At 44.5% G+C, this 19233-nt stretch overlaps 1 protein-coding gene across 1 annotated transcript in view; it reads right to left on the bottom strand.

Moving 5' to 3' along the window:
* The window catches only part of abraxas1 (abraxas 1, BRCA1 A complex subunit), a 34789-nt gene extending 22074 nt beyond the window's left edge, over positions 1-12715 (bottom strand). The window contains exons 1-4 of the mRNA XM_070872386.1: positions 12575-12715; positions 8316-8406; positions 5998-6034; positions 3928-3994 (exon numbers count right to left, since the gene is read on the bottom strand). Of these exons, the coding sequence (XP_070728487.1) occupies positions 3928-3994; positions 5998-6034; positions 8316-8406; positions 12575-12679 (300 nt within the window). The 5' untranslated portion in view covers positions 12680-12715. The remainder of the gene's footprint in view (positions 1-3927; positions 3995-5997; positions 6035-8315; positions 8407-12574) is intronic.
* Between the last annotated feature and the right edge of the window lie 6518 nt (positions 12716-19233).

Here is a 19233-nt window from a genome sequence, read left to right as displayed (position 1 = left end):
AAGACCACAATGAAGCCTTTTTTTAAATAAATAAATAAAACTTAGTACAACAAGAATGACCAAAATAATCATTTTGAAATCAATACAACCAAATTCAAGCTGGGTGTCTCCTCTTCAAATGGTCACAGCCAAACCCCCTCGTGGCTCAATGAGAGCTTGATGAAAAAGACTATGAAGAAGTCACACTATAACATCTTTAAAATGCAATTAGCCTTTGATACACAGTTGCCAGTACTTTAAGATGTTGATTAACTGAAAGCTATTTTGCTTACTGAAATGTTGCACATGGTTTAAACTTTTGTGGGAACAGCAAATAAAAACTCAGTATTGAATAAATGAGCCAGTATAGGCCCAACCTACTCAACCTATCTTCAGAAGTCAACCCCCTGATCTCTGGAATCAACCCAGTGAACCTTCTCTGAACAGCCTCCAATGCAAGTACCATGGCTCCTGGATTAAAATGCTGAGGGTAATTGGTGATGAAAGCTACCAATGAAGGGGACAGTCAGTCTCCCAGTCCATAAGGAATACAGAGGCGGCCACAGCAGACGAGGGCTCATCTCAGTCGAATACCATTGCTGCATCAAGATATAGACTGTCTTTAAGACTCAAAGACATTGGCAGTCACCACAGAAAGACACAACTACAGCATCATGTAGTTGTACAACACCTTTAACATAGAAAAACACTAAGGCACGATACAGAGGGACAAATAAAAAGGAACAATGCCAACCCTTGGTGGAAGAGTCATCAGCTTGGTTGATAAAATGTGTTTTCAGAAGGCTTTCAAAAGGTGGAAGATGGAGGGATTTAAGGAGGGTGTTCCAGAAAGTGGGACTAAGGCAGCTAAAAGTTGTGCCACCAATGATGAGGCAAAGAGAGGAAGGGATACAGAGTTGGAGGATTGAAGGGAGAGTTGTAGGACTGGAGGATGTTGCAAAGATTAAGCGGGGTGCAGTCCATCTCCAGTTGTCGGGTTTCTCATGTGGTTCAATCAAAATGCCCGAGTTAAAGAGCGCATGGCAGCCCCAGTGTAATAACTTTTAAAAATTTGTTCACGGGATGTGGGCGTCGCTGGCAAGGCCAGCATTTACTGCCCGTCCCTAATTGCCCTTGAGAAGGTGGTGGTGAGCCGCCTTCTTGAACCGCTGCAGTCCGTGAGGTGAAGATACTCTGTGCTGTTAGGGAGGGTGTTCCAGGATTTTGACCCAGCGATGAGGGAACGGCAATATATTTCCAAGTCAGGATGGTGTGTAACTTGGAGGGGAACTTGGAGGTGATGGTGTTCCCATGCGCCTGCCCACCTTGTCCTTCTAGGTGGTAGAGGTCATGGGTTTGGGAGGTGCTGCCGAAGAAGCCTTGGCGAGTTGTTGCAGTGCATCTTGTAGATGGTACACACTGCAGCCACGGTGCGCCGGTGGTGGAGGGAGTGAATGTTTAAGGTGATGGACGGGGTGCCAATCAAGTGGGCTGCTTTGTCCTGGATGGTGTTGAGCTTCTTGAATGTTGTTAAGAGCTGGATTCATCTAGGCAAGTGGAGAGTATTCCATCACACTCCTGACTTGTGCCCTGTAGATAGTGGAAAGGCTTTGGGGAGTCAGGAGGTGAGAGACTTGCTGCAGAATATCCAGCCGCTGACCTGCTCTTGTTGCCACAGTATTTATGTGGCAGGTCCAGTTAAGTTTTGGGTCAATGGTGACACATAAATCCACTTGCAAGGAAGTGCCACATTTGAGAGAGAAGTTTGGTGCTTTTCAGGAGTGACGATGGAAATCCTATGATAATAGGCAAGTAGCAAAACAGTAACTACAGAAAACATTGCCAGCCATAGCTGCGGACCTACATAAAGTTAATCCAGATTTCTGGGCACCGTGCACCAATAACATGGCTCGACAAACTCTTGGGTGACTGAGGAGCTCTTTTTAGGATCACACCGTTGACCCGAAACATGAAGCATAACGTCATCATCTTCTCAGCAAATCAGGACACCGCATCCCGAAGCTCGTCACAATCAGGTGATTTAAAACGTCGAATTATTCACTTAATATTATGACAGATGGAAGCTTCCGGTCGGAACCTGAGTAGCAATTGTCCAGAAAGCAAATGACCGTGAATTTAAAACTAAAATGTTTCAAGTGTAGCCTAAAGTGAGACTGGATTAGCCAAGACAGGCCAGCTCACCCAGATCAGCAAGCCCACAACTGACATTCAAGAATCAAATGCAGTTTAGTATCGGTTCCATATTGGTCAATGTAATCTAAATTTTCCCAAAAAAGTGTTAACGATTGTCTAAGGACAATGCAATTAGTTTAAGGGAAGGTGTTACTCTCTTCAGCGCATATATGCCCTCCAAGACTAAAGGTCACAAAAATAAAGGGAACTTTTAGTGGACCTAGCCCATATTATTACATCATCCGTTCTATATTGAGATGTCAAATTGATATTGTTGGGTGAATTAAACAGCTGTATTGAAAAGGATTACCAGACTGATAATCAAACGTAATAACTGTCAACTAACCATCACCTGCACACTATTTTATCAAGCTGACAGAGATGGTGGGTGCACTCATTTTTAACACTGGCATCTCATCAATTTAAGCTAGCATGACATCCAAAACCATGCGAGGAGCTGACTCCTAGATTGGTCACTAAATGGATTCATCCAACTCTTGCTAGTCATGATGACACCCCACTAATGAATTCAATGTCATAAATTACCCTAGCTCTTTGGTATCAACTGCCATAAAGACACAGACCTCTGAAAATAGCCCAGGTTAAGCTTGAAAGAATACACAAAAGCATTTTTGAAAGTCGACATTGCAGTCAAATTGATTGGAGCATGTTCAGGAACACAGCTTATCAGACTGTGTGTGAAATAAAATCGGTACTATTACCAAGTGGTTTGATGAATATGATATGCTGATCCATGCATTCCTTAGCAAGGAGCACACAGCACCATCTTGATTGGCTTAACTATATGTTTCAAGAAAATAAATCTTACACAAATTAGAAACTGACTAAATTTATAAAGATACAACACACTGGACGAAAGCTGAAGGACTTCAGCCCTTTGCATGTCACCAATTTTTAAGCTAACTACATTGTGAAAGTGGAATACCAGCCTGAAGTGTGCCAACTGCCAATCCCTCATTGCAAATAAAGTTGACAAAAGCACCTGATGAAGTGAATATATTAGCGACGCTCTCAATACCTCACATCATTGCAGAAATCATGGGCAACGTTCGGTAATATCCAGCATTGTTATCATCCTACCTGAATTGCAATGTGCATTTTGCTCTGAATGTGGCACGGCTTGTAGTCAGGCGGATGCAGGAAAATGCCACAAACAAACATGGACCATTATATTGTCTGGCACTTTCAGCCAAGAGCGCCTGACCACTTTGAGACATTTGACCCAAATTGTATGCCAATTCAAAGACAGGTTGATGGCAGAATTAATTGCTGGCAACATATTTAACCCATTCTTCATCTGGAATGGTGTGCCAGCCTCTCTATCAATCTACTGCACACAGAGTATCATTTTAGAACCCATGTATTATTGATGCCGCATCCAACACCAGAGTGGTGGTCATTATTGGTCTAAACAACCAACCCCCACTATTAAACAAAATATACAGCTCCTCACCCAGATGCAACTCCTGCAGCAATTCTATCTAAGTTACAATAAATCAGTTAAAAGTTATTACCGACACTTCAATGCGTTTACTTAACATGTTATTTTCCAAATGTCATCGCTGATGGCTTTTTGTTTATGTGCATAATTACCAGCCAATTTTAAAAAAACATGAAATATACAAAATTACAATTAAGACATGAATGACTTAATTAAAAGTTAGTCCAATATAAAACTTTGTATGGATTATTACTTCTGATGCAGAAAGTAGCAACAACTGCTCTTGACAATACCTGTTCCTGATTTAACAGTATTTTCTCCAATGCTGTCTTATCCACTTCACCAGTAGAATTATAAAAACTGTAAAAGACAGACAGGACATTGGTAACATGGTTTTAATTCACAAAGTGCTATATATCTTAGCTCCTGGTTTCTAAAAGTATGATTTCCTATCCTTATTTTGGCACAATGCCCTCACTTACAAACTTGGCACTGCTTATTTTATAACCCCACTGCTTTCAGCAATTTTGACAAGACAAAATGACATTGTAATGATCCATTTGGCACAGCAAGGTAAACTGTTTCAATGTTTAATAAAACAGCCATTAGGGCACAAAGGAACCTTCATACCTGCAGGCTAAAGTAATTTAGTAAGTGGGTGAAAACTTGTATCAATGAAACATTGGAGTATTGGTACGCACTGCACACACATCTATGACATTTTTTTGAGATTTTGCCTGTTGTCAAGGTTAAGTAACACTTTTGTGACATTGAAAATACCAAAAGTGTAACAGAAGCACCTACATTCCATTACTTTTAGAAGGTTGCACTAATGCCTGCTATACAATCCTTCCACCACTGGTAGCACTGTGGTACGTGTTGCTCAGGTTACAACAAACACAGCTAAAAACATTCCATTTGCGGCAACCAATCGTGAACAAAGATATGGTAACCTTGTGGTTATTATGGTACTGGACCAGCAACCTAGAGGTCGAGAGTTCAAATCCCACCATGGAAAGTTGTGAAATTGAATTCAATAAATCTGGTCATTTACAGGCTGGCACTGAATAACCAAAGATTGTTGCAAAAACTCAACTGGTTCAGTAATATCCGAGGGAAGGGACCTGCCAACCACCCTATCCGGTCTAGATACAAGTGACTCCAGTACCTACAGTATATAGCTGACGATGCCCTCAGGTCAAGTAGGGGTGGGCAACAAAGCTGCTTTGCCAACATTGCCAAAATTCCATTCGGAAATACAAAAAGTGTGGAGGAAAAAAAATATTTTTACGTTCTGTCAATCTCCATCAATGCAACAGTCACAAGCCACAAGAATTGTGCCAGAAATTTTTTTCTATTTTTCCTTACTCTAAGCTCGGGAAGTATTTGCCTCCAATGACATCACATCTTGATAACAGGATCAAAGTTGGAAATTTACCATAAGAAAATAAGAAATAGGAGCAGGAGTAGGTCATTTGGCCCCTCGAGCCTGCTCCACCAGTCAATAAGATCATGGCTAATCTGATCGTGGCTTTAACTCCACTTCCCTGCCCGCTCCCCATAACCCTCGACGATTATCATTCAAAAATTTGTCGATATTCACCATAAATATATTCAATGACCCAGCCTCCACAACTCTCTGGGGTAGAGAATTCCAAAGATTCACAACCCTCAGAGAAGAAATTCCTCATTTCCATTTTAAATGGACGATCCTTTATTCTGAAACTATGCCCCCTAGTTCGAGATTCCCCCACAAGAGGAAACATCCTCTCTGCATCTAACTTATCAAGCCCCCTCAGAATCCTACATGTTTCAATAAGATCACCTCTCATTCTTCTAAACTCCAATGAGTATAGGTCCAACCTACTCAACCTTTGTTGGGAAGAATGTAAACCCCACTACTCTGTGGTGCTGCCCATTACAGCACCAAGCGGTTGTGCCACTTGAGATGGCAAGCCCATTCCCATTTTGCATTTGGTGCCTGAATTAACATTAGGCTCATTGCAGAATTGAAACAGTACCAAACAAAAACTTGCTGTTAATCTCTTTTATGTCAGTACCATAACTAATGTATATATACGTACACGATATTTCCTTTTACTCAGATTTTTCCATTAGAGCATACTGAAGTATTAAAACAATTTTGTTTCCAAAGTACCAAATTCAGATTTAATTTAACCGGCATACATACACAGATGCAGTCTACACTTACTAATAAACTCAAACAGAAGATCTAGTGGGAGTGTTAGTTCCATTAACCTTTTATACATGAATCAAGTGAAAAGTGACTGAGCAATTCCCACTGGAAACAAGAGTCATAAAATTCTTAGGAGTGAGAGTAGCTATCAACTGAGCTCACGTACCTGAACAGTGAGTAACATGGAATATGTTTCTGTATATCTAGAGGGGAAAAATACACATTAAAGTTCAGAGGGGAATAATAATTTTCACATGTAATACTAGCTTCCAGGAGGGAAACTGTACATAAAGATCAGAGGGGACTTAAATGTTTTTCATATGTAATATTACTTTCGTTTCCCTTAAAAGCCATTCACAGTAACCTTGTGAGGGAGCTCAATTAATATCAACAAATGACACTACATGAGTTACAGGGTGCTTTGCATCCCTTAGGCTGTTAAGACTTTGTAACTCTTCCAAGTCTTTTCTTCTGACAAGGACATCGGTGCTCACTAAAAGTCTAACCACATACAGAAACAAAAAAAAAATCGACATTGAATAAATGTGCTTAATTCTAAGAAAGGTACCTGTGGCGAGACCTGCTCATTAATCATTATCTATTGGTGCAAGCCAAAACAACAAACTATTACATGAAGACCAAGTAATGACATGAAAGGTGGATCTCCAAAGTTTGTGACTTAATGGGCAACTTACTGGTATATTCTGGAGCCCTGTAGGCCATATATAAATAATCACAACACCATAACATCCAATTCAAGAAGCTGAGAGAGCAAATAACAACTTGTATTTATATAGCACCTTTAATGTAGTGAAATATCCCAAGGCGCTTCACAGGAGTATTATGAGATTTTAAAAATTGACACCGAGCCACATAAGTAAAGATTAGAGCAGGTGACCAAAAGCTTGGTCAAAGAGGTATGTTTCAAGGAGTGTCTTGGAGGAAAGAGAGGCAGAGAACTCCAGAGCTTGGGGCCTAGGCAACAAAAGGCACGGCCACCAATGGTTGAGCGATTATAATCAGAATTCTCAAGAATTTGAGGAATGCAGACATCTCGGGGGGTGGGGGGGGCGGGGGGGGAGGTATTGTGGGGCTAGAGGAGATTACAGAGATAGAGGCAGGGGCAAGGCCATGGAGAGATTTGAAAACGATGAGAATTTTGAAATTGAGGCATTGCTTAACCAGAGCACAGGGGGTGATGGGTGAGCAGGAGTTAGAAGTACGGGGTTCTAGTTAGAACTCCTATTTGATTGAAATACATACAAAAATGGATGCATTCTCTGAAAACCATGTAATTAACCAAAACAAATTATAATTGAGATAAGAACATGAACAGGAAAGCAGCATCCACTATCGAGATGCACTTCATTAGAACCTCGATACAGACTTGCAATTGATTTAAGACAAGAAACTATTAGGAAGATAAAACATCACCAACACTACCACAGAGCAAGGCTACAGCCTCTTCCTCATTCCATAATGTGCCTGGGTCATACAGCTCTTAAAGTCAAAATCTGTCCCTAGGCCTTCACCAATGTTAATCTGGCTTGGCTGCTGGAATTCAACAATGGTTGAAGGATTGACTCCCCCCAAATTTTCTTCCCCTCCACCCCTCCGTCCCCATGACAAGGTGACTGACAACTTCCTACAGGAGCGCAAAGAGCAACATTAACGATGTTTTGCACCTGGAAATAAATTTTGGGTTATTCCTTCCCCCCTCTCCAATATTCCACCTACTTCCATGAAGGTTCACTGTCCTACATTAGCTGGCAACAACTTGATTTTAAATTTCTCATCCTTATTTTCAAATCCCTCCATGGCCTCGCCCCTCCCCATCTCTAAAACCTCCTAGATCTGTGCACCCTCCAATTCTGGCCTCTTGCGCATCGCCAATTTTGATCGCTGCATTGGCAGCTGTGCTCTTGAATTCCCACCCGAAGACTCTCCCCTCCTTTAAGATGCTGCTTAAAACCTACCTCGTTGACCTTTTGGTCATTTTCTCCTCCTCCCCCTCCCACTACCCCCCTCCCTCATGAATACCGAAGCCATTTGTAGCACCCATACAGTTAAGATCAGCTAATGGATCAAAGACCAACAATCAAAATTGGGAATTGCTAATCTATATGGCAATCTACCAAGAAACATCATGCACATACCCACTAAGCCTTTGGGGGAGACTTAACTGTGGAATTATTTTAATATAATCACATATTTTGTTAGTTTAACTGTTATCTTTCTCTTAAATTAATTTGTTAAGAGTACATTCGCACATATATATCAAGCCATAGTATGTTTGGATTGCAGGATGCCTGATGGGGAAGTGCACTGTCCTGTTTTTAATTAAAAAAAACTAAAATTAATTCACATCACTCCAAGACACTGAAATGTGACTAATCCCAGTTGAAAGGTTTACACACTAACTGAAATATACTTGTCTGCTTTTACCACTACAATGGAATACACTCTGCAGACGAAACAACTCACCTATGGTATACACCACCTCAATGTCATCCAGCTGGGAATCAGTAATACTGTTTTTTGCTTCTGCTTTGAATTCCCCGAGCAGAAATCCCTCCTGTGAAAGAAAAATAAAAAACACACGGATTTTACAAGTTTTCCGCTACATTACACCACTGTTCTACTGATAGCATGTATTACTAAAAACAGAAGAGACAGTGTAAGCAGTGCAGTCCCGTTGGCAATCTGGAGGGCTATGCATGTGGATCAAATATTCTACTGCCACTCAGGGCCCTTAAACCAGCCTGTTATCTCTTGCTCGGACTGCATCTTCTAATGAGCCTGACATACCAGCCATTTCTCAATCAGTCCAAATGCAACGGGTAATAATGAAAGTTATATCCACCTCTTGCCACAATCTCATTGGGCCTAACTTGAGTTTGTAAACTTCTTACAGGCAATATTTGTAATCAAGTACCTGAAATCCCTCAGACAGAAGTACAGTTCCCTCCGTTTATAGCAGGCGCTTTGGTGGCAACGTGATTTGCCCGCTATACACAGTGGATGCTGTAGTCGAGAAATGTAAAGAGAGTACTTTGGTTCAGAAGAATACTCGCCTCCTTGCAAAGTCTGTGCGAAAGCATCGGGATCTCACCCTTGTTTTCAAATCCTTCTATGGCCTCGCCCCTCCCTATCTCTGTAATCTCCTCCAGCCCCACAACCCCCATCCCACCACCAAGATATCGGCGCTCCTCTAATTCTGCCCTCTTGTGCATCCCTGATTATAATCGCCCAACCATTGGTGGTCATGCCTTCCATTGCCAAGGCCATAAGCTCTGGAACTCCCTTCCTAACTTCTCTTTCCGCCTTCAAGAAGCTCATTAAAACCTACCTCTTTGATGAAGCTTTTGGTCTCCTGCCCTAATTTCTCGTGTCAATTTTAAAAATCTTGTAATACTCCTGTGAAGTGCCTTGGGACGTTTCACTACGTTAAAGGCGCTATATAAACACACGTCGTTGTTGTGGTCCTCGAGTATCTGACAGCTGGTTATTTTCTCCACTGACTGTCTAATCAATCAAGTGATTCCTCAGCAAAAAAAAATTGTTTCCGGGAAGTGCTGAAGGGAATGTGGATCGAGCCAAGTATTTGTTGGGCTGATGGTTCTTGGTTGCCCATCCTGCCAGATCCAAAGCGTTTGCAAGCTTGGATTGATTGGGAGTTCATTTTTAACTACAGCACAAATCTTGATTCCATTCAGCTGAACCACATTAAATGATCAAAATGAAACTGTTCTGGTCAATTCTAAAGTTACCGAACAGTACTGCAGGGTGAATAGCAGTGGACAGAAGGTGATTAAACAGTTGCTTGAACTGCCCGAAATAACCAGTCTGCTTAATACGGTTTAAACAGTGCCTTTGTAATTGACGCCTTATGGTACTGGCAAATGGTTAGTGCCATTTGTTCAATACAAGAGGCTATCCGGGATAAATGAGGACAGTGTAAGCGGTGGGGACTGTACTTTCAAGGTCCTTTTAGCAACATTTCACTGTCTACTAACTGCTAACGACTCCACTTTTGCCTATTTGTCAAATATCGTTGAAAGAATTCAAACACCTATTCCCTCAAGCAACTTCAATTGGCAACATCAGAACTGGCTATGAAACGAGAGAGCTCTCCACAAGTACATGATGCTCCCCTTATTGCTAATAGCCCCCACCCAGCTGGATCACCCACTATGTCGGTACAGTCCCCCACTGTTTATAGCGGGCGCATTGGTATTCACATCATTTGTCTGCAATATGCGGTGGATGGTAAAACCAGAAAGGGAAGTAACCAACAATTTTTAAAAAATAGGAAATCCCGAAACTGTGACAGCGAGAGCTGAATATGGATTATGCAATGTACCTGACAAAGAAATATTGTTCAATCAGCTGGATATTGTCATTAGTGATAATGTCTGTGTGTGTGTGTGTGTGTGTGTGTGTGTGGTGTGAGGGCAAGAGAAAATTTTAGTTATTATGGTATGGTGTGTGGGAGGTGGGCTTCTAGTTATTATGGTATGGTTTGTGGGGGATTCTTGTTATAATGGTCTGGATGTAGGGGGGGCTTCTAGTTATTCATATCATCATAGGCAGTCCCTCAGAATCGAGGAAGACTTGCTTCCACTCTTAGCATGAGTTCTTAGGTGGCTGTATAGTCCAATATGAGAACCACAGTCTCTGTCGCAGATGAGACAGATAGTCGTTGAGGAAAAGGGTGGGCAGGGAGACTGGTTTGCTGCACGCTCCTTCCGCTGCCTGCGCTTGATTTCTGCATGCTCTCGCCGACGATATTCGAGGAGCTCAGCGCCCTCCCGAATGCACTTCCTCCACTTAAGGTGGTCTATGGCCAGGGACTCCCAGGTGTCAGTGGGGATGTCGCACTTTATCAGGGAGGTTTTGAGGGTGGTATGGTTTTGGGGCGGGGGGGGGGGTACTAGTTATTATGACATGGTTTAGGGAGATAAGAGTTATTATGGTATGGGGAGGGGGGGGGGGGGGGGGGGGGGGAAAGAGAAACGACACATACACTACGCCATTTGTATTTCCGAGCAACAAACAGAGCCCATCACCCTTTAACTGAGCTGCTGTACAACCTGATAGGACCTAACACTTTTGTGCTAAAACTCAGTTGAAAACACTACAGGAAACAGCCTCAAGTTTAACCCCACAAATCGCTGTCCTCGCACTTGCCCAGTCAGCGCCAATCAAATGGGACATAGGTTTACATTTAGAATATAAAGCACAGACACAGGCCATTCGGCCCAACCAGTCCATGCCGGCATTTATGCTCCACTTGAGCCTCCTCCCATCTTTCCTTATCTAACTCTATCAACATAACCCTCTTTTCATAAACTTAAGAATTAGGAGCAGGAGTAGGCCATCCAGCCCCTCAAGCTTGCTCCGCCATTCAATAAGATCATGACTGATCTTCGACCTCAACTCCACTTCCCTGCCCTTTCCCCATATCCCTTAATTCCCCGGGAAACCAAAACTCTATCACAGTTTTGAATATAGAAGACAGGCAGACTTGCATTTATATAGTGCCTTTCACGATCACCGGACGTCTCAAAGCACTTTACAGCCAATTAACTATTTCTGGAGTGTAGTCACTGTTGTAATGTAGGAAACGCAGCAGCCAAGTAAGCTCCCACAAACAGCAATGTGATAATGACCAGATAATCTGTTTTTGGGATGTTGATTGAGGGATAAATATTGGCCAGGACTCTGGGGATAACTCCCTGCTCTTCTTCAAAATAGTGCTATGGGATCTTTTACATCCACTTGTGAGAGCAGATGGGACCTCGGTTTAACGTCTTATCCGAAAGACAGCAGCTCTGACAGTACAGACTCCCAAGCGCTGCACTGAAGTCAGTCTAGATTTTTGTGCTCAAGTCCCTTGGAGTGGAGAAATTCCTCCTCAGTCTTAAAAGGCCAGCTCCTTATCCTGAGACTATGCCCGCTAGTTCTAGACTCTCCAGCCAGAAGAAACAACCTCACAGCATCTACCTTCAGAATCTTATATGCTTTAATGAGATTACCACTCATTCCCTTCTCCCTCAGATACTAGCCTCCCCTTAAACGAACCTATACTATTCGCCTCAACCATTCTGTGGTAGCGAGTTCCACATTCTCGCCATTCTTTGAAAGAAAAAGACTTGCATTTATATGGTGCCTTTCACAACCACTGCGCTGTACAGCCAATGAAGTACTTTCAGAGTGTAGTCACTGTTGTAAGAAACAGGGCAGCCAATTTGCGCACAGCAAGCTCCCACAAACAGCAATGTGATAATGACCAGACAAACTTTTTGTTATGGGTAAAGAAGTTTCTTCTGAATTCCCTATTGGATTTCTTGGTGACTATTTTGTATTGATGGCCTCTAGTTATTCTCTTTCCTACAAGTGGAAACATTCTGTATCCAAACCTTTAAAGACCTCGATTAGGTCACCCCTCAGCCTGTTCATCCTTTCCTGATGATATGATACCAGAAATGCGAGAGTATACCTCTTAGTGAATTTTCTCTGCGCCCTCTCCAGTGCTTTTTTTATAATGGGGCGATGGGAATTGTCCGCTATCCTCCAGGGCTGGGAGCGGGCCAGGCCCGGGGAATGGGGGCTGTGGAGGGAAGCCCGGGGGCCGGGCCCAGAGCATGGGGGCCGGGGCAGCGGGATTTCAGCCGCAATGGCCGTGTGGTCAGAGCGCGCCGGGAAGATGTCGGGGCCATCCCTCTTTCTTTTCTACTCACCGCGTCCGAATCCGCGCTCAGGTGCTGGAAGGTGAGCGAGCCGAAAACGAAGCCCGACACCACCGCTCCGGCCTCCCCCTCGGCCCGGGCCTCGCCCGCCGCCATGGCGATCGGAGGCCGCGCGTCGCGGCGCAAACCTGACGTGCGCGCTCCTGCACCGCCACCGGGCGACGCGCGCGCCCCCACCCCATTCAACACGTGCTTGTGACGTACGCGCGACCGACACCCCACCCGCCGATGATGATGATGGTGACGTGCGCTTGACCGAGGGCCCCACGCTGGTGACGTGCGCGCGCCAAAGCAGCCGCGCCACCTCTTACTGCTCCCACTTTGACAGCGAATCTTCATCAGAAGCGGCGATTTCCCCCCCCCCCCTCCTCCCTAATCCGGAGCAAACACCCCTCCCTAATCCGGAGCAACCCCTCCCACCCGCAGTCAACAGCCTTCACACAACTGGTACAGGCAGGGCGCTCCACTCCATAGGTTAAACCCTCTCCCTCCTGATACCCACCCAACCAACCTGTTGGGATGGTCCATAACCCCAAGTCAGACGTCCAAGTTAGAAACATAGAAAATAGGTGCAGGAGTAGGCCATTAGGCCCCTCGAGCCTGTACCACCATTCAATAAGATCATGGCTGATCATTCGCCTCAGTACCCCTTTCCTGCTTTCCATACCCCTTCATCCTTTTAGCCGTAAGGGCCATATCTGACTCCCTCTTGAATATATCCAACAAACTGGCATCAACAACTCTCTGTGGTAGAGAATTCCACAGGTTAACAACTCTTGAGTGAAGAAGTTTCTCCTCATCTCAGTCCTAAATGGCTTACCCCTTACCCTTAGACTGTGTCCCCTGGTTCTGGACTTCCCCAAAATTGGGAACAGTCTTCCTGCATCTAACCTGTCCAGTCCCGTCAGAATTTGATATGAGATCCCCTCTCATCCTCTGCTGGAGGGGTTTAAACCAGGTTGCTTCTTAATGCATTTACATTCAACAGCATTACCATTGTCGAACCCCCTCTCTACCATCAACATCCTGGGGGGTCTCACCGTTGACCAGAAACTTAGCAACAAGAGCAGACATTGACGACGAGATTCAACATCACCTCCATTGCAGCTTTTGGCCGCCTGAGGAAAAGTGTTTGAAGACCAGGCCCTCAAATCTGCCACCAAGCTCATGGTCTACAAGGCTCTAGTAATAACCGCCCTCCTGTATGACTCAGAGACATGGACCATATACAGTAGACACCTCAAGTCGCTGGAGAAATACCACCAATGACGTCTCTGCAAAATCCTACAAATCCCCTGGGAGGACAGACGCACCAACGTTGGGGTCCTCGACCAGGCCAACATCCCCAGCATTGAAGCACTGACCACACTTGATTAGCTCCACTGGACAGGCCACATTGTTCGCATGCCAGACACGAGACTCCCAAAGCAATTGCTCTACTCGGGCCTTCATGGCAAATGAGCCAAAGGTGGGCAGAGAAAACGTTTCAAGGACACCCTCAAAGCCTCCCTGATAAAGTGCAACATCCCTACTGACACCTGGGAGTCCCTGGCCAAAGACCGCCCTAAGTGGAGGAAGTGCATCTGGGAGGGCGCTGAGCACCTCGAGTCTCATCGCCGAGAGCATGCAGAAAGCAAGCGCAGGCAGCGGAAAGAGCGTGCGGCAAACCTGTCCCACCCACCCTTTCCCTCAACGACTATCTGTCCCACCTGTGACAGGGACTGTGGTTCTCATATTGGACTGTTCGGCCACCTAAGGACTCATTTTTGGAGTGGAAGCAAGTCTTCCTCGATTCCGAGGGACTGCCTATGATGATGATGATGATGATGATGAACTGGACCAACCACATAAATATTGTGCCTATGAGTGCAGGTCAGAGGCTGGGTATTCTGCATCGAGTGTCTCACCTCCTGACTCCCCAAAGCCTTTCCACCACAAGGCACAAGTCAAGACTGTGATGGAATACTCTCCACTTACCTGGGTGAGTGCAGCTCCAACAACATTCAAGAAGCTCGTCACCATCCAGGACAAAGCAGCCCGCTTGATTGGCTGTCTATCCACCACCTTAAACATTCACCCCCTCCACCACCGACGCACTGTGGTGACAGTGTGTACCATCTACAAGGTGCACTGCAGCAACTCGCCAAGGCTTCTTCAACAGTTGCGACCTCTACCATCTGGAAGGAGAAGGGCCGCAGGCGCAAAGGAACACCACCACCTCCAAGTTCCCCTCCAAGTCACACACCATCCTTCATTGTCGCTGGGTCAAAATCCTGGAACTCCCTCCTTACCAGTACTGGGAGTACCTTCACCACACGGGCTACAATGGTTCAAGAAGTTGGCTCATCACCACTTTCTCAAGGGCAATAAGTGATGGGTAATAAATGCTGGCCTTGCCAGCAATGCCCATATCACAGGAACGAATAAAAACACATCGACACTGCTCAATTTCATCAATTGGGTTTGCGAACTTGTCTCACTCTCCTGGTTACTGACACCAAAATATCTTCAATTATCATTTCTTTCTCTTTAAGCTACAGGCTCTGTTGCAGCCCTCTGATCACTCAGCAGCGTGAGTACCCATGCTTCATGTATGAGTCTTTCAGTATCAGCTGAGCCCAATGATGTCCTTACCCCACAGCCACATAAGTATACGTTCCAGCGGGTGTCACTGGATAGCTACCTGGATCACAACAAGGCCAACTTACTCTCCATAACAAGCACAGAAAACAGTTGAAAAGGTTTAGCAGCACTTGCCAAAAAACAGAAGTCATTTAGTCAACGTTTCAGAGGGTCTTCGACCTGAAACCTCTGTTTCTCCACAGATTAAAAAGAAAGACTTGCCTTTATATAGCGCCTTTCACAACCTCAGAACGTCCCAAAGCACTTTTGAAATGTAGTCACTGTTGTAATTGGCAGCCAAATGGCTCCACAAACAACAATGTGACAATGATCAGATAATCTGTTTTTAGGTGTTGTTTGAGAGATAGATATTGGCCAGGATAGTGGGGAGAATTCCCCTGCTCTTCTTCAAATAGTGCCATGGGATCGTTTACATCCACCTGAGAGGGCAGACGGGGCCTCAGTTTAACGTCTCATCCGAAAGACGGCACCTCCGACAGTGCAATGCTGAGAGAGTCAGCACTGCACTGGGAGCAATAGCTCAGATTTTGTGCTCAAAGTTCCTTGTGTGGGACTTGAAATCACAACCTTCTGACTCAGAAGCAAGAATGCTACCAACTGCACTGCCTGACCTGTGTAGTTCCAGCTTTTTATGTTTTTGTGTTAAGATTTCCAGCATCTGCAGTATTTTGCTTTTTGCCCTCCTCCTCCACCCTGGAGATACTATAAATTAATAATATTTTGGATACTTTAAGTTATATTGTGAGAACAACCCCAAAGTCATACTAACAAATTAAATAAAAACATAAATGAAAACTTCCATTTTTGTCTGATCAGGTTTCAGTGAGCTACCTTTAACGTTGTGACTTTATAATGTTAAAGATGTTATATAAGTACAAATTGTTGATGTTATGGCGGCTACTTACAGTGTAAACACCTCTGTAACGAGTGATTTCAGCGAACCATCATGGGGAAGTGTTATTGGGAGTTGTCCTATCGAAAGAATTTAATATTGCACCGGTTTTTCTCAGCTCGTAATGGTAATGTTACTAGCTGGTAATCCTGATAAAAACTGGTTTAATTCTTCTTGTATGTGTGACTTTGGTTACACTGGCTCCTGGTGCTTATAGTCAAGGATAATTCTGATTCCCTCATCGCAAGCCAAGACTTTAAATCTTAGACACCTTGTGGATAAGCGTGGTAGATCTATTGGTCTGCAAATGTAACTGGTGCGTATCCACAGAGTTACAACTCAATAGCATCAGGTGTCTAGGATAAAAAATTATGATTGGTTCAAATAACCACTATCTGTTCAGTTTGTTACAACTTTGACTTGCATTTATATAGCGCCTTTAACATAGGAAAATGTTTCAAGTTCCTACATTACAACAGTGACTATACTCCAAAAGTACTTCATTGGCTGTAAAGCGCTTTGACATGTCCGGTGGTCATGAAAGTGCTAAAAAATCCAAGTCTTTCTTTCCAGAGCATAATCCGACAAAAATTGACACTGAGGAGACATTAGGACAGGTAACCAACAGATTGGTCAAAGAGATAGGTTTTAAAGAGCGTCTTAAAAGGAGAAGGGACAGGCGGATGGGTTTAAGGATGGAATTCCAGAGTTGAGGGCCTAGACAGCTGAAGGCATAGCTACTGATGGTTGGGTGAAACAAGTGAGAGATGGACAAGAGGCCAGAATTGGAGGAGCGCGGCGATCTCGGAGGGATGTAGGACTGGAGGAGGTTACAGAGATAGGGAGGGTCGAGGCCATGGAGGGATTTGATCACAAAGATGAGCATTTCAAACTCAAAACATTGGTAGACTGGGAGCCATTGTAGATCAGCTAGCACAGGGTTAATGGGTGAGCAGGTTAGGATGCGGGCAACAGAGTTTTGGATGAACTCAAGTTTGTGGAAGATGAGAAGCCAGCTAGGGGAGCATTGGAATTGTCGATTCTGGAAGGAACAAAAGCATAGATGAGCATTTCAGCAGCAGATAAGTTGAGGCAGGAGTGGACACCAGCGATGTTATGGAGGTGGAAGTCGGCAGTCTTTGTGATGGAAAAGAGATAGGGTTGGAAACTCAGCTCAGGGTCACATCAGACACAGAGATTACGAGCAGTTTGGTTCAGCCTGAGGCAGTGGCCAGGAAGGAAGTTGCAATCAGCGGCAAGGGAACGGGGTTTGTGGCGAGGGCTAAAGACAATAGCTTCAGTCTTCCCCATTGTTGCTCTAACAATGACTCCACGAGGCAATGTACTTGAACTGTAGTGACCTTAGTCCTTTATTTCTTACTCCAGAGTGAGGATCACACCTGGTGGCCTGCCTTTTATACTGGACCAGGCACATCTGTATAGGTAACCTACAAGTCTCCCACTGCTGTGCCCTCTGGTGGCACACTTTGTGATAGTACCAACAGTAGCTATGTAGGATACATGACACTCATGTTTAATTGGAGGAAATTGCGGCTCACCCAAACCTGGATTTCAGATTAGCAGTTTGACAATAACAGAGGCAACTGAGGGGTTGAGAGAGCTGGTGGTGAGGTAGGGCTGGGTGTCTGCAGCGTATATGTGGAAGCTGATCTCATGTCTTCAGATAATGTCGCTGAGGGGTAGCATGTAGATGGGAAATAGAAGGGGGTCATGGTTAGATCCTTGGGGGGACTCCTGAGGTAACGGTGTGGGGGTGGCAAGAGAAGCCATTGCCGGTGTTACTCTGCAACTTGATAGGCAAGAGTGAACCCAGGCAAGGACAAGGAGAGGCGTTGGAGGAGAATGGCGTGGTTGACTGTATCAAAGGCCGCAGACAAATCGAGAAGGATGAAGAGTAGTAACACCTCCCTGCCCCTGTACTCAAATCCCCTCACTATGAAAGCCAACATGCCATTTGCTTTCTTAACCGCCTGCTGTACCTGCATGCCAACCTTCAATGACTGATGCACCATGACACCCAGGTCTCGTTGCACCTCCCCTTTTCCCAATCTGTCACCATTCAGATAATAGTCTGTCTCTCTGTTTTTATCACCACATTTATCCACATTATACTTCATCTGCCATGCATTTGCCCACTCATCTAACCTATCCAAGTCACTCTGCAGCCTCATCGCAGCTCACACTGCACCCAACTTAGTGTCATCCGCAAATTTGGAGATACTACATTTAATCCCCTTGTCTAAATCATTAATGTACAATGTAAACAGCTGGGGCCCCAGCACAGAACCTTGCGGTACCCCACTAGTCACTGCCTGCCATTCTGAATAGTACCCATTTACTCCTACTCTTTGCTTCCTATCTGCCAACCAGTTCTCAATCCACGTCAGCACACTACCCCTAATCCCATGTGCTTTAACTTTGGAGTGAGGTGCCCAGACAATTGCAAAACAATGAGAAACAGAGTGACAACATCTGCTCAGTCCTGGTAACATTGTCCCAAATTACTTTGAAAAAAATGGCTTCATCCTTTCTTAAACAACTTTGTTTTAGAATGTACAGCTTGTCTTTCTCTAATCGTTACTTGTGGTTCATCCCTTTACACAAGATCAGTCTCTGCACTCCCTCCAATGCATGTTGTTTTTTGTGAGATGGTAACCAGCACTGAAAACAGTGCATAATCCGGTCGACATACTCCACTGTTCTAGCTATGTATCTTAGCATGCAAGTTGCTTTTAAAATTTCTTTGCCACAGTATCAAGACATTGCAACTGATGAGTCTACTATCATTCCTCCACCCACCTGCCTCTACATTGAATGGATAATCCTCCGCCATTTCTGCCACTTTCAGTGAGGTGCCCTCCCCCCACCAAACACAGCTTCCCCCCTCCTCCAGTGCAATACTGAGGGAGTGCTGCACTGTCGGAGATGCAGTCTTTCGGATGAGACATTAAACCGAGGCTCCGACTGCCCTCTCCTGTGAATGTAAAAGATCCTATGGCACTATTCGAAGAAGAGCAAGGGCGTTATCCTCAGTGTTCTGGCCGGTATTTATCCTTTAATCAACGTAACTAAACCTGGTCATTCTCACATCTCT

This window comes from Pristiophorus japonicus, chromosome 2 (assembly GCF_044704955.1).
Source record: "Pristiophorus japonicus isolate sPriJap1 chromosome 2, sPriJap1.hap1, whole genome shotgun sequence".
Lineage (NCBI taxonomy): Eukaryota > Metazoa > Chordata > Chondrichthyes > Pristiophoridae > Pristiophorus > Pristiophorus japonicus.
Note: the sequence above shows the minus strand (reverse complement) of the source record. Positions and strands in the feature narration are given on the sequence as shown.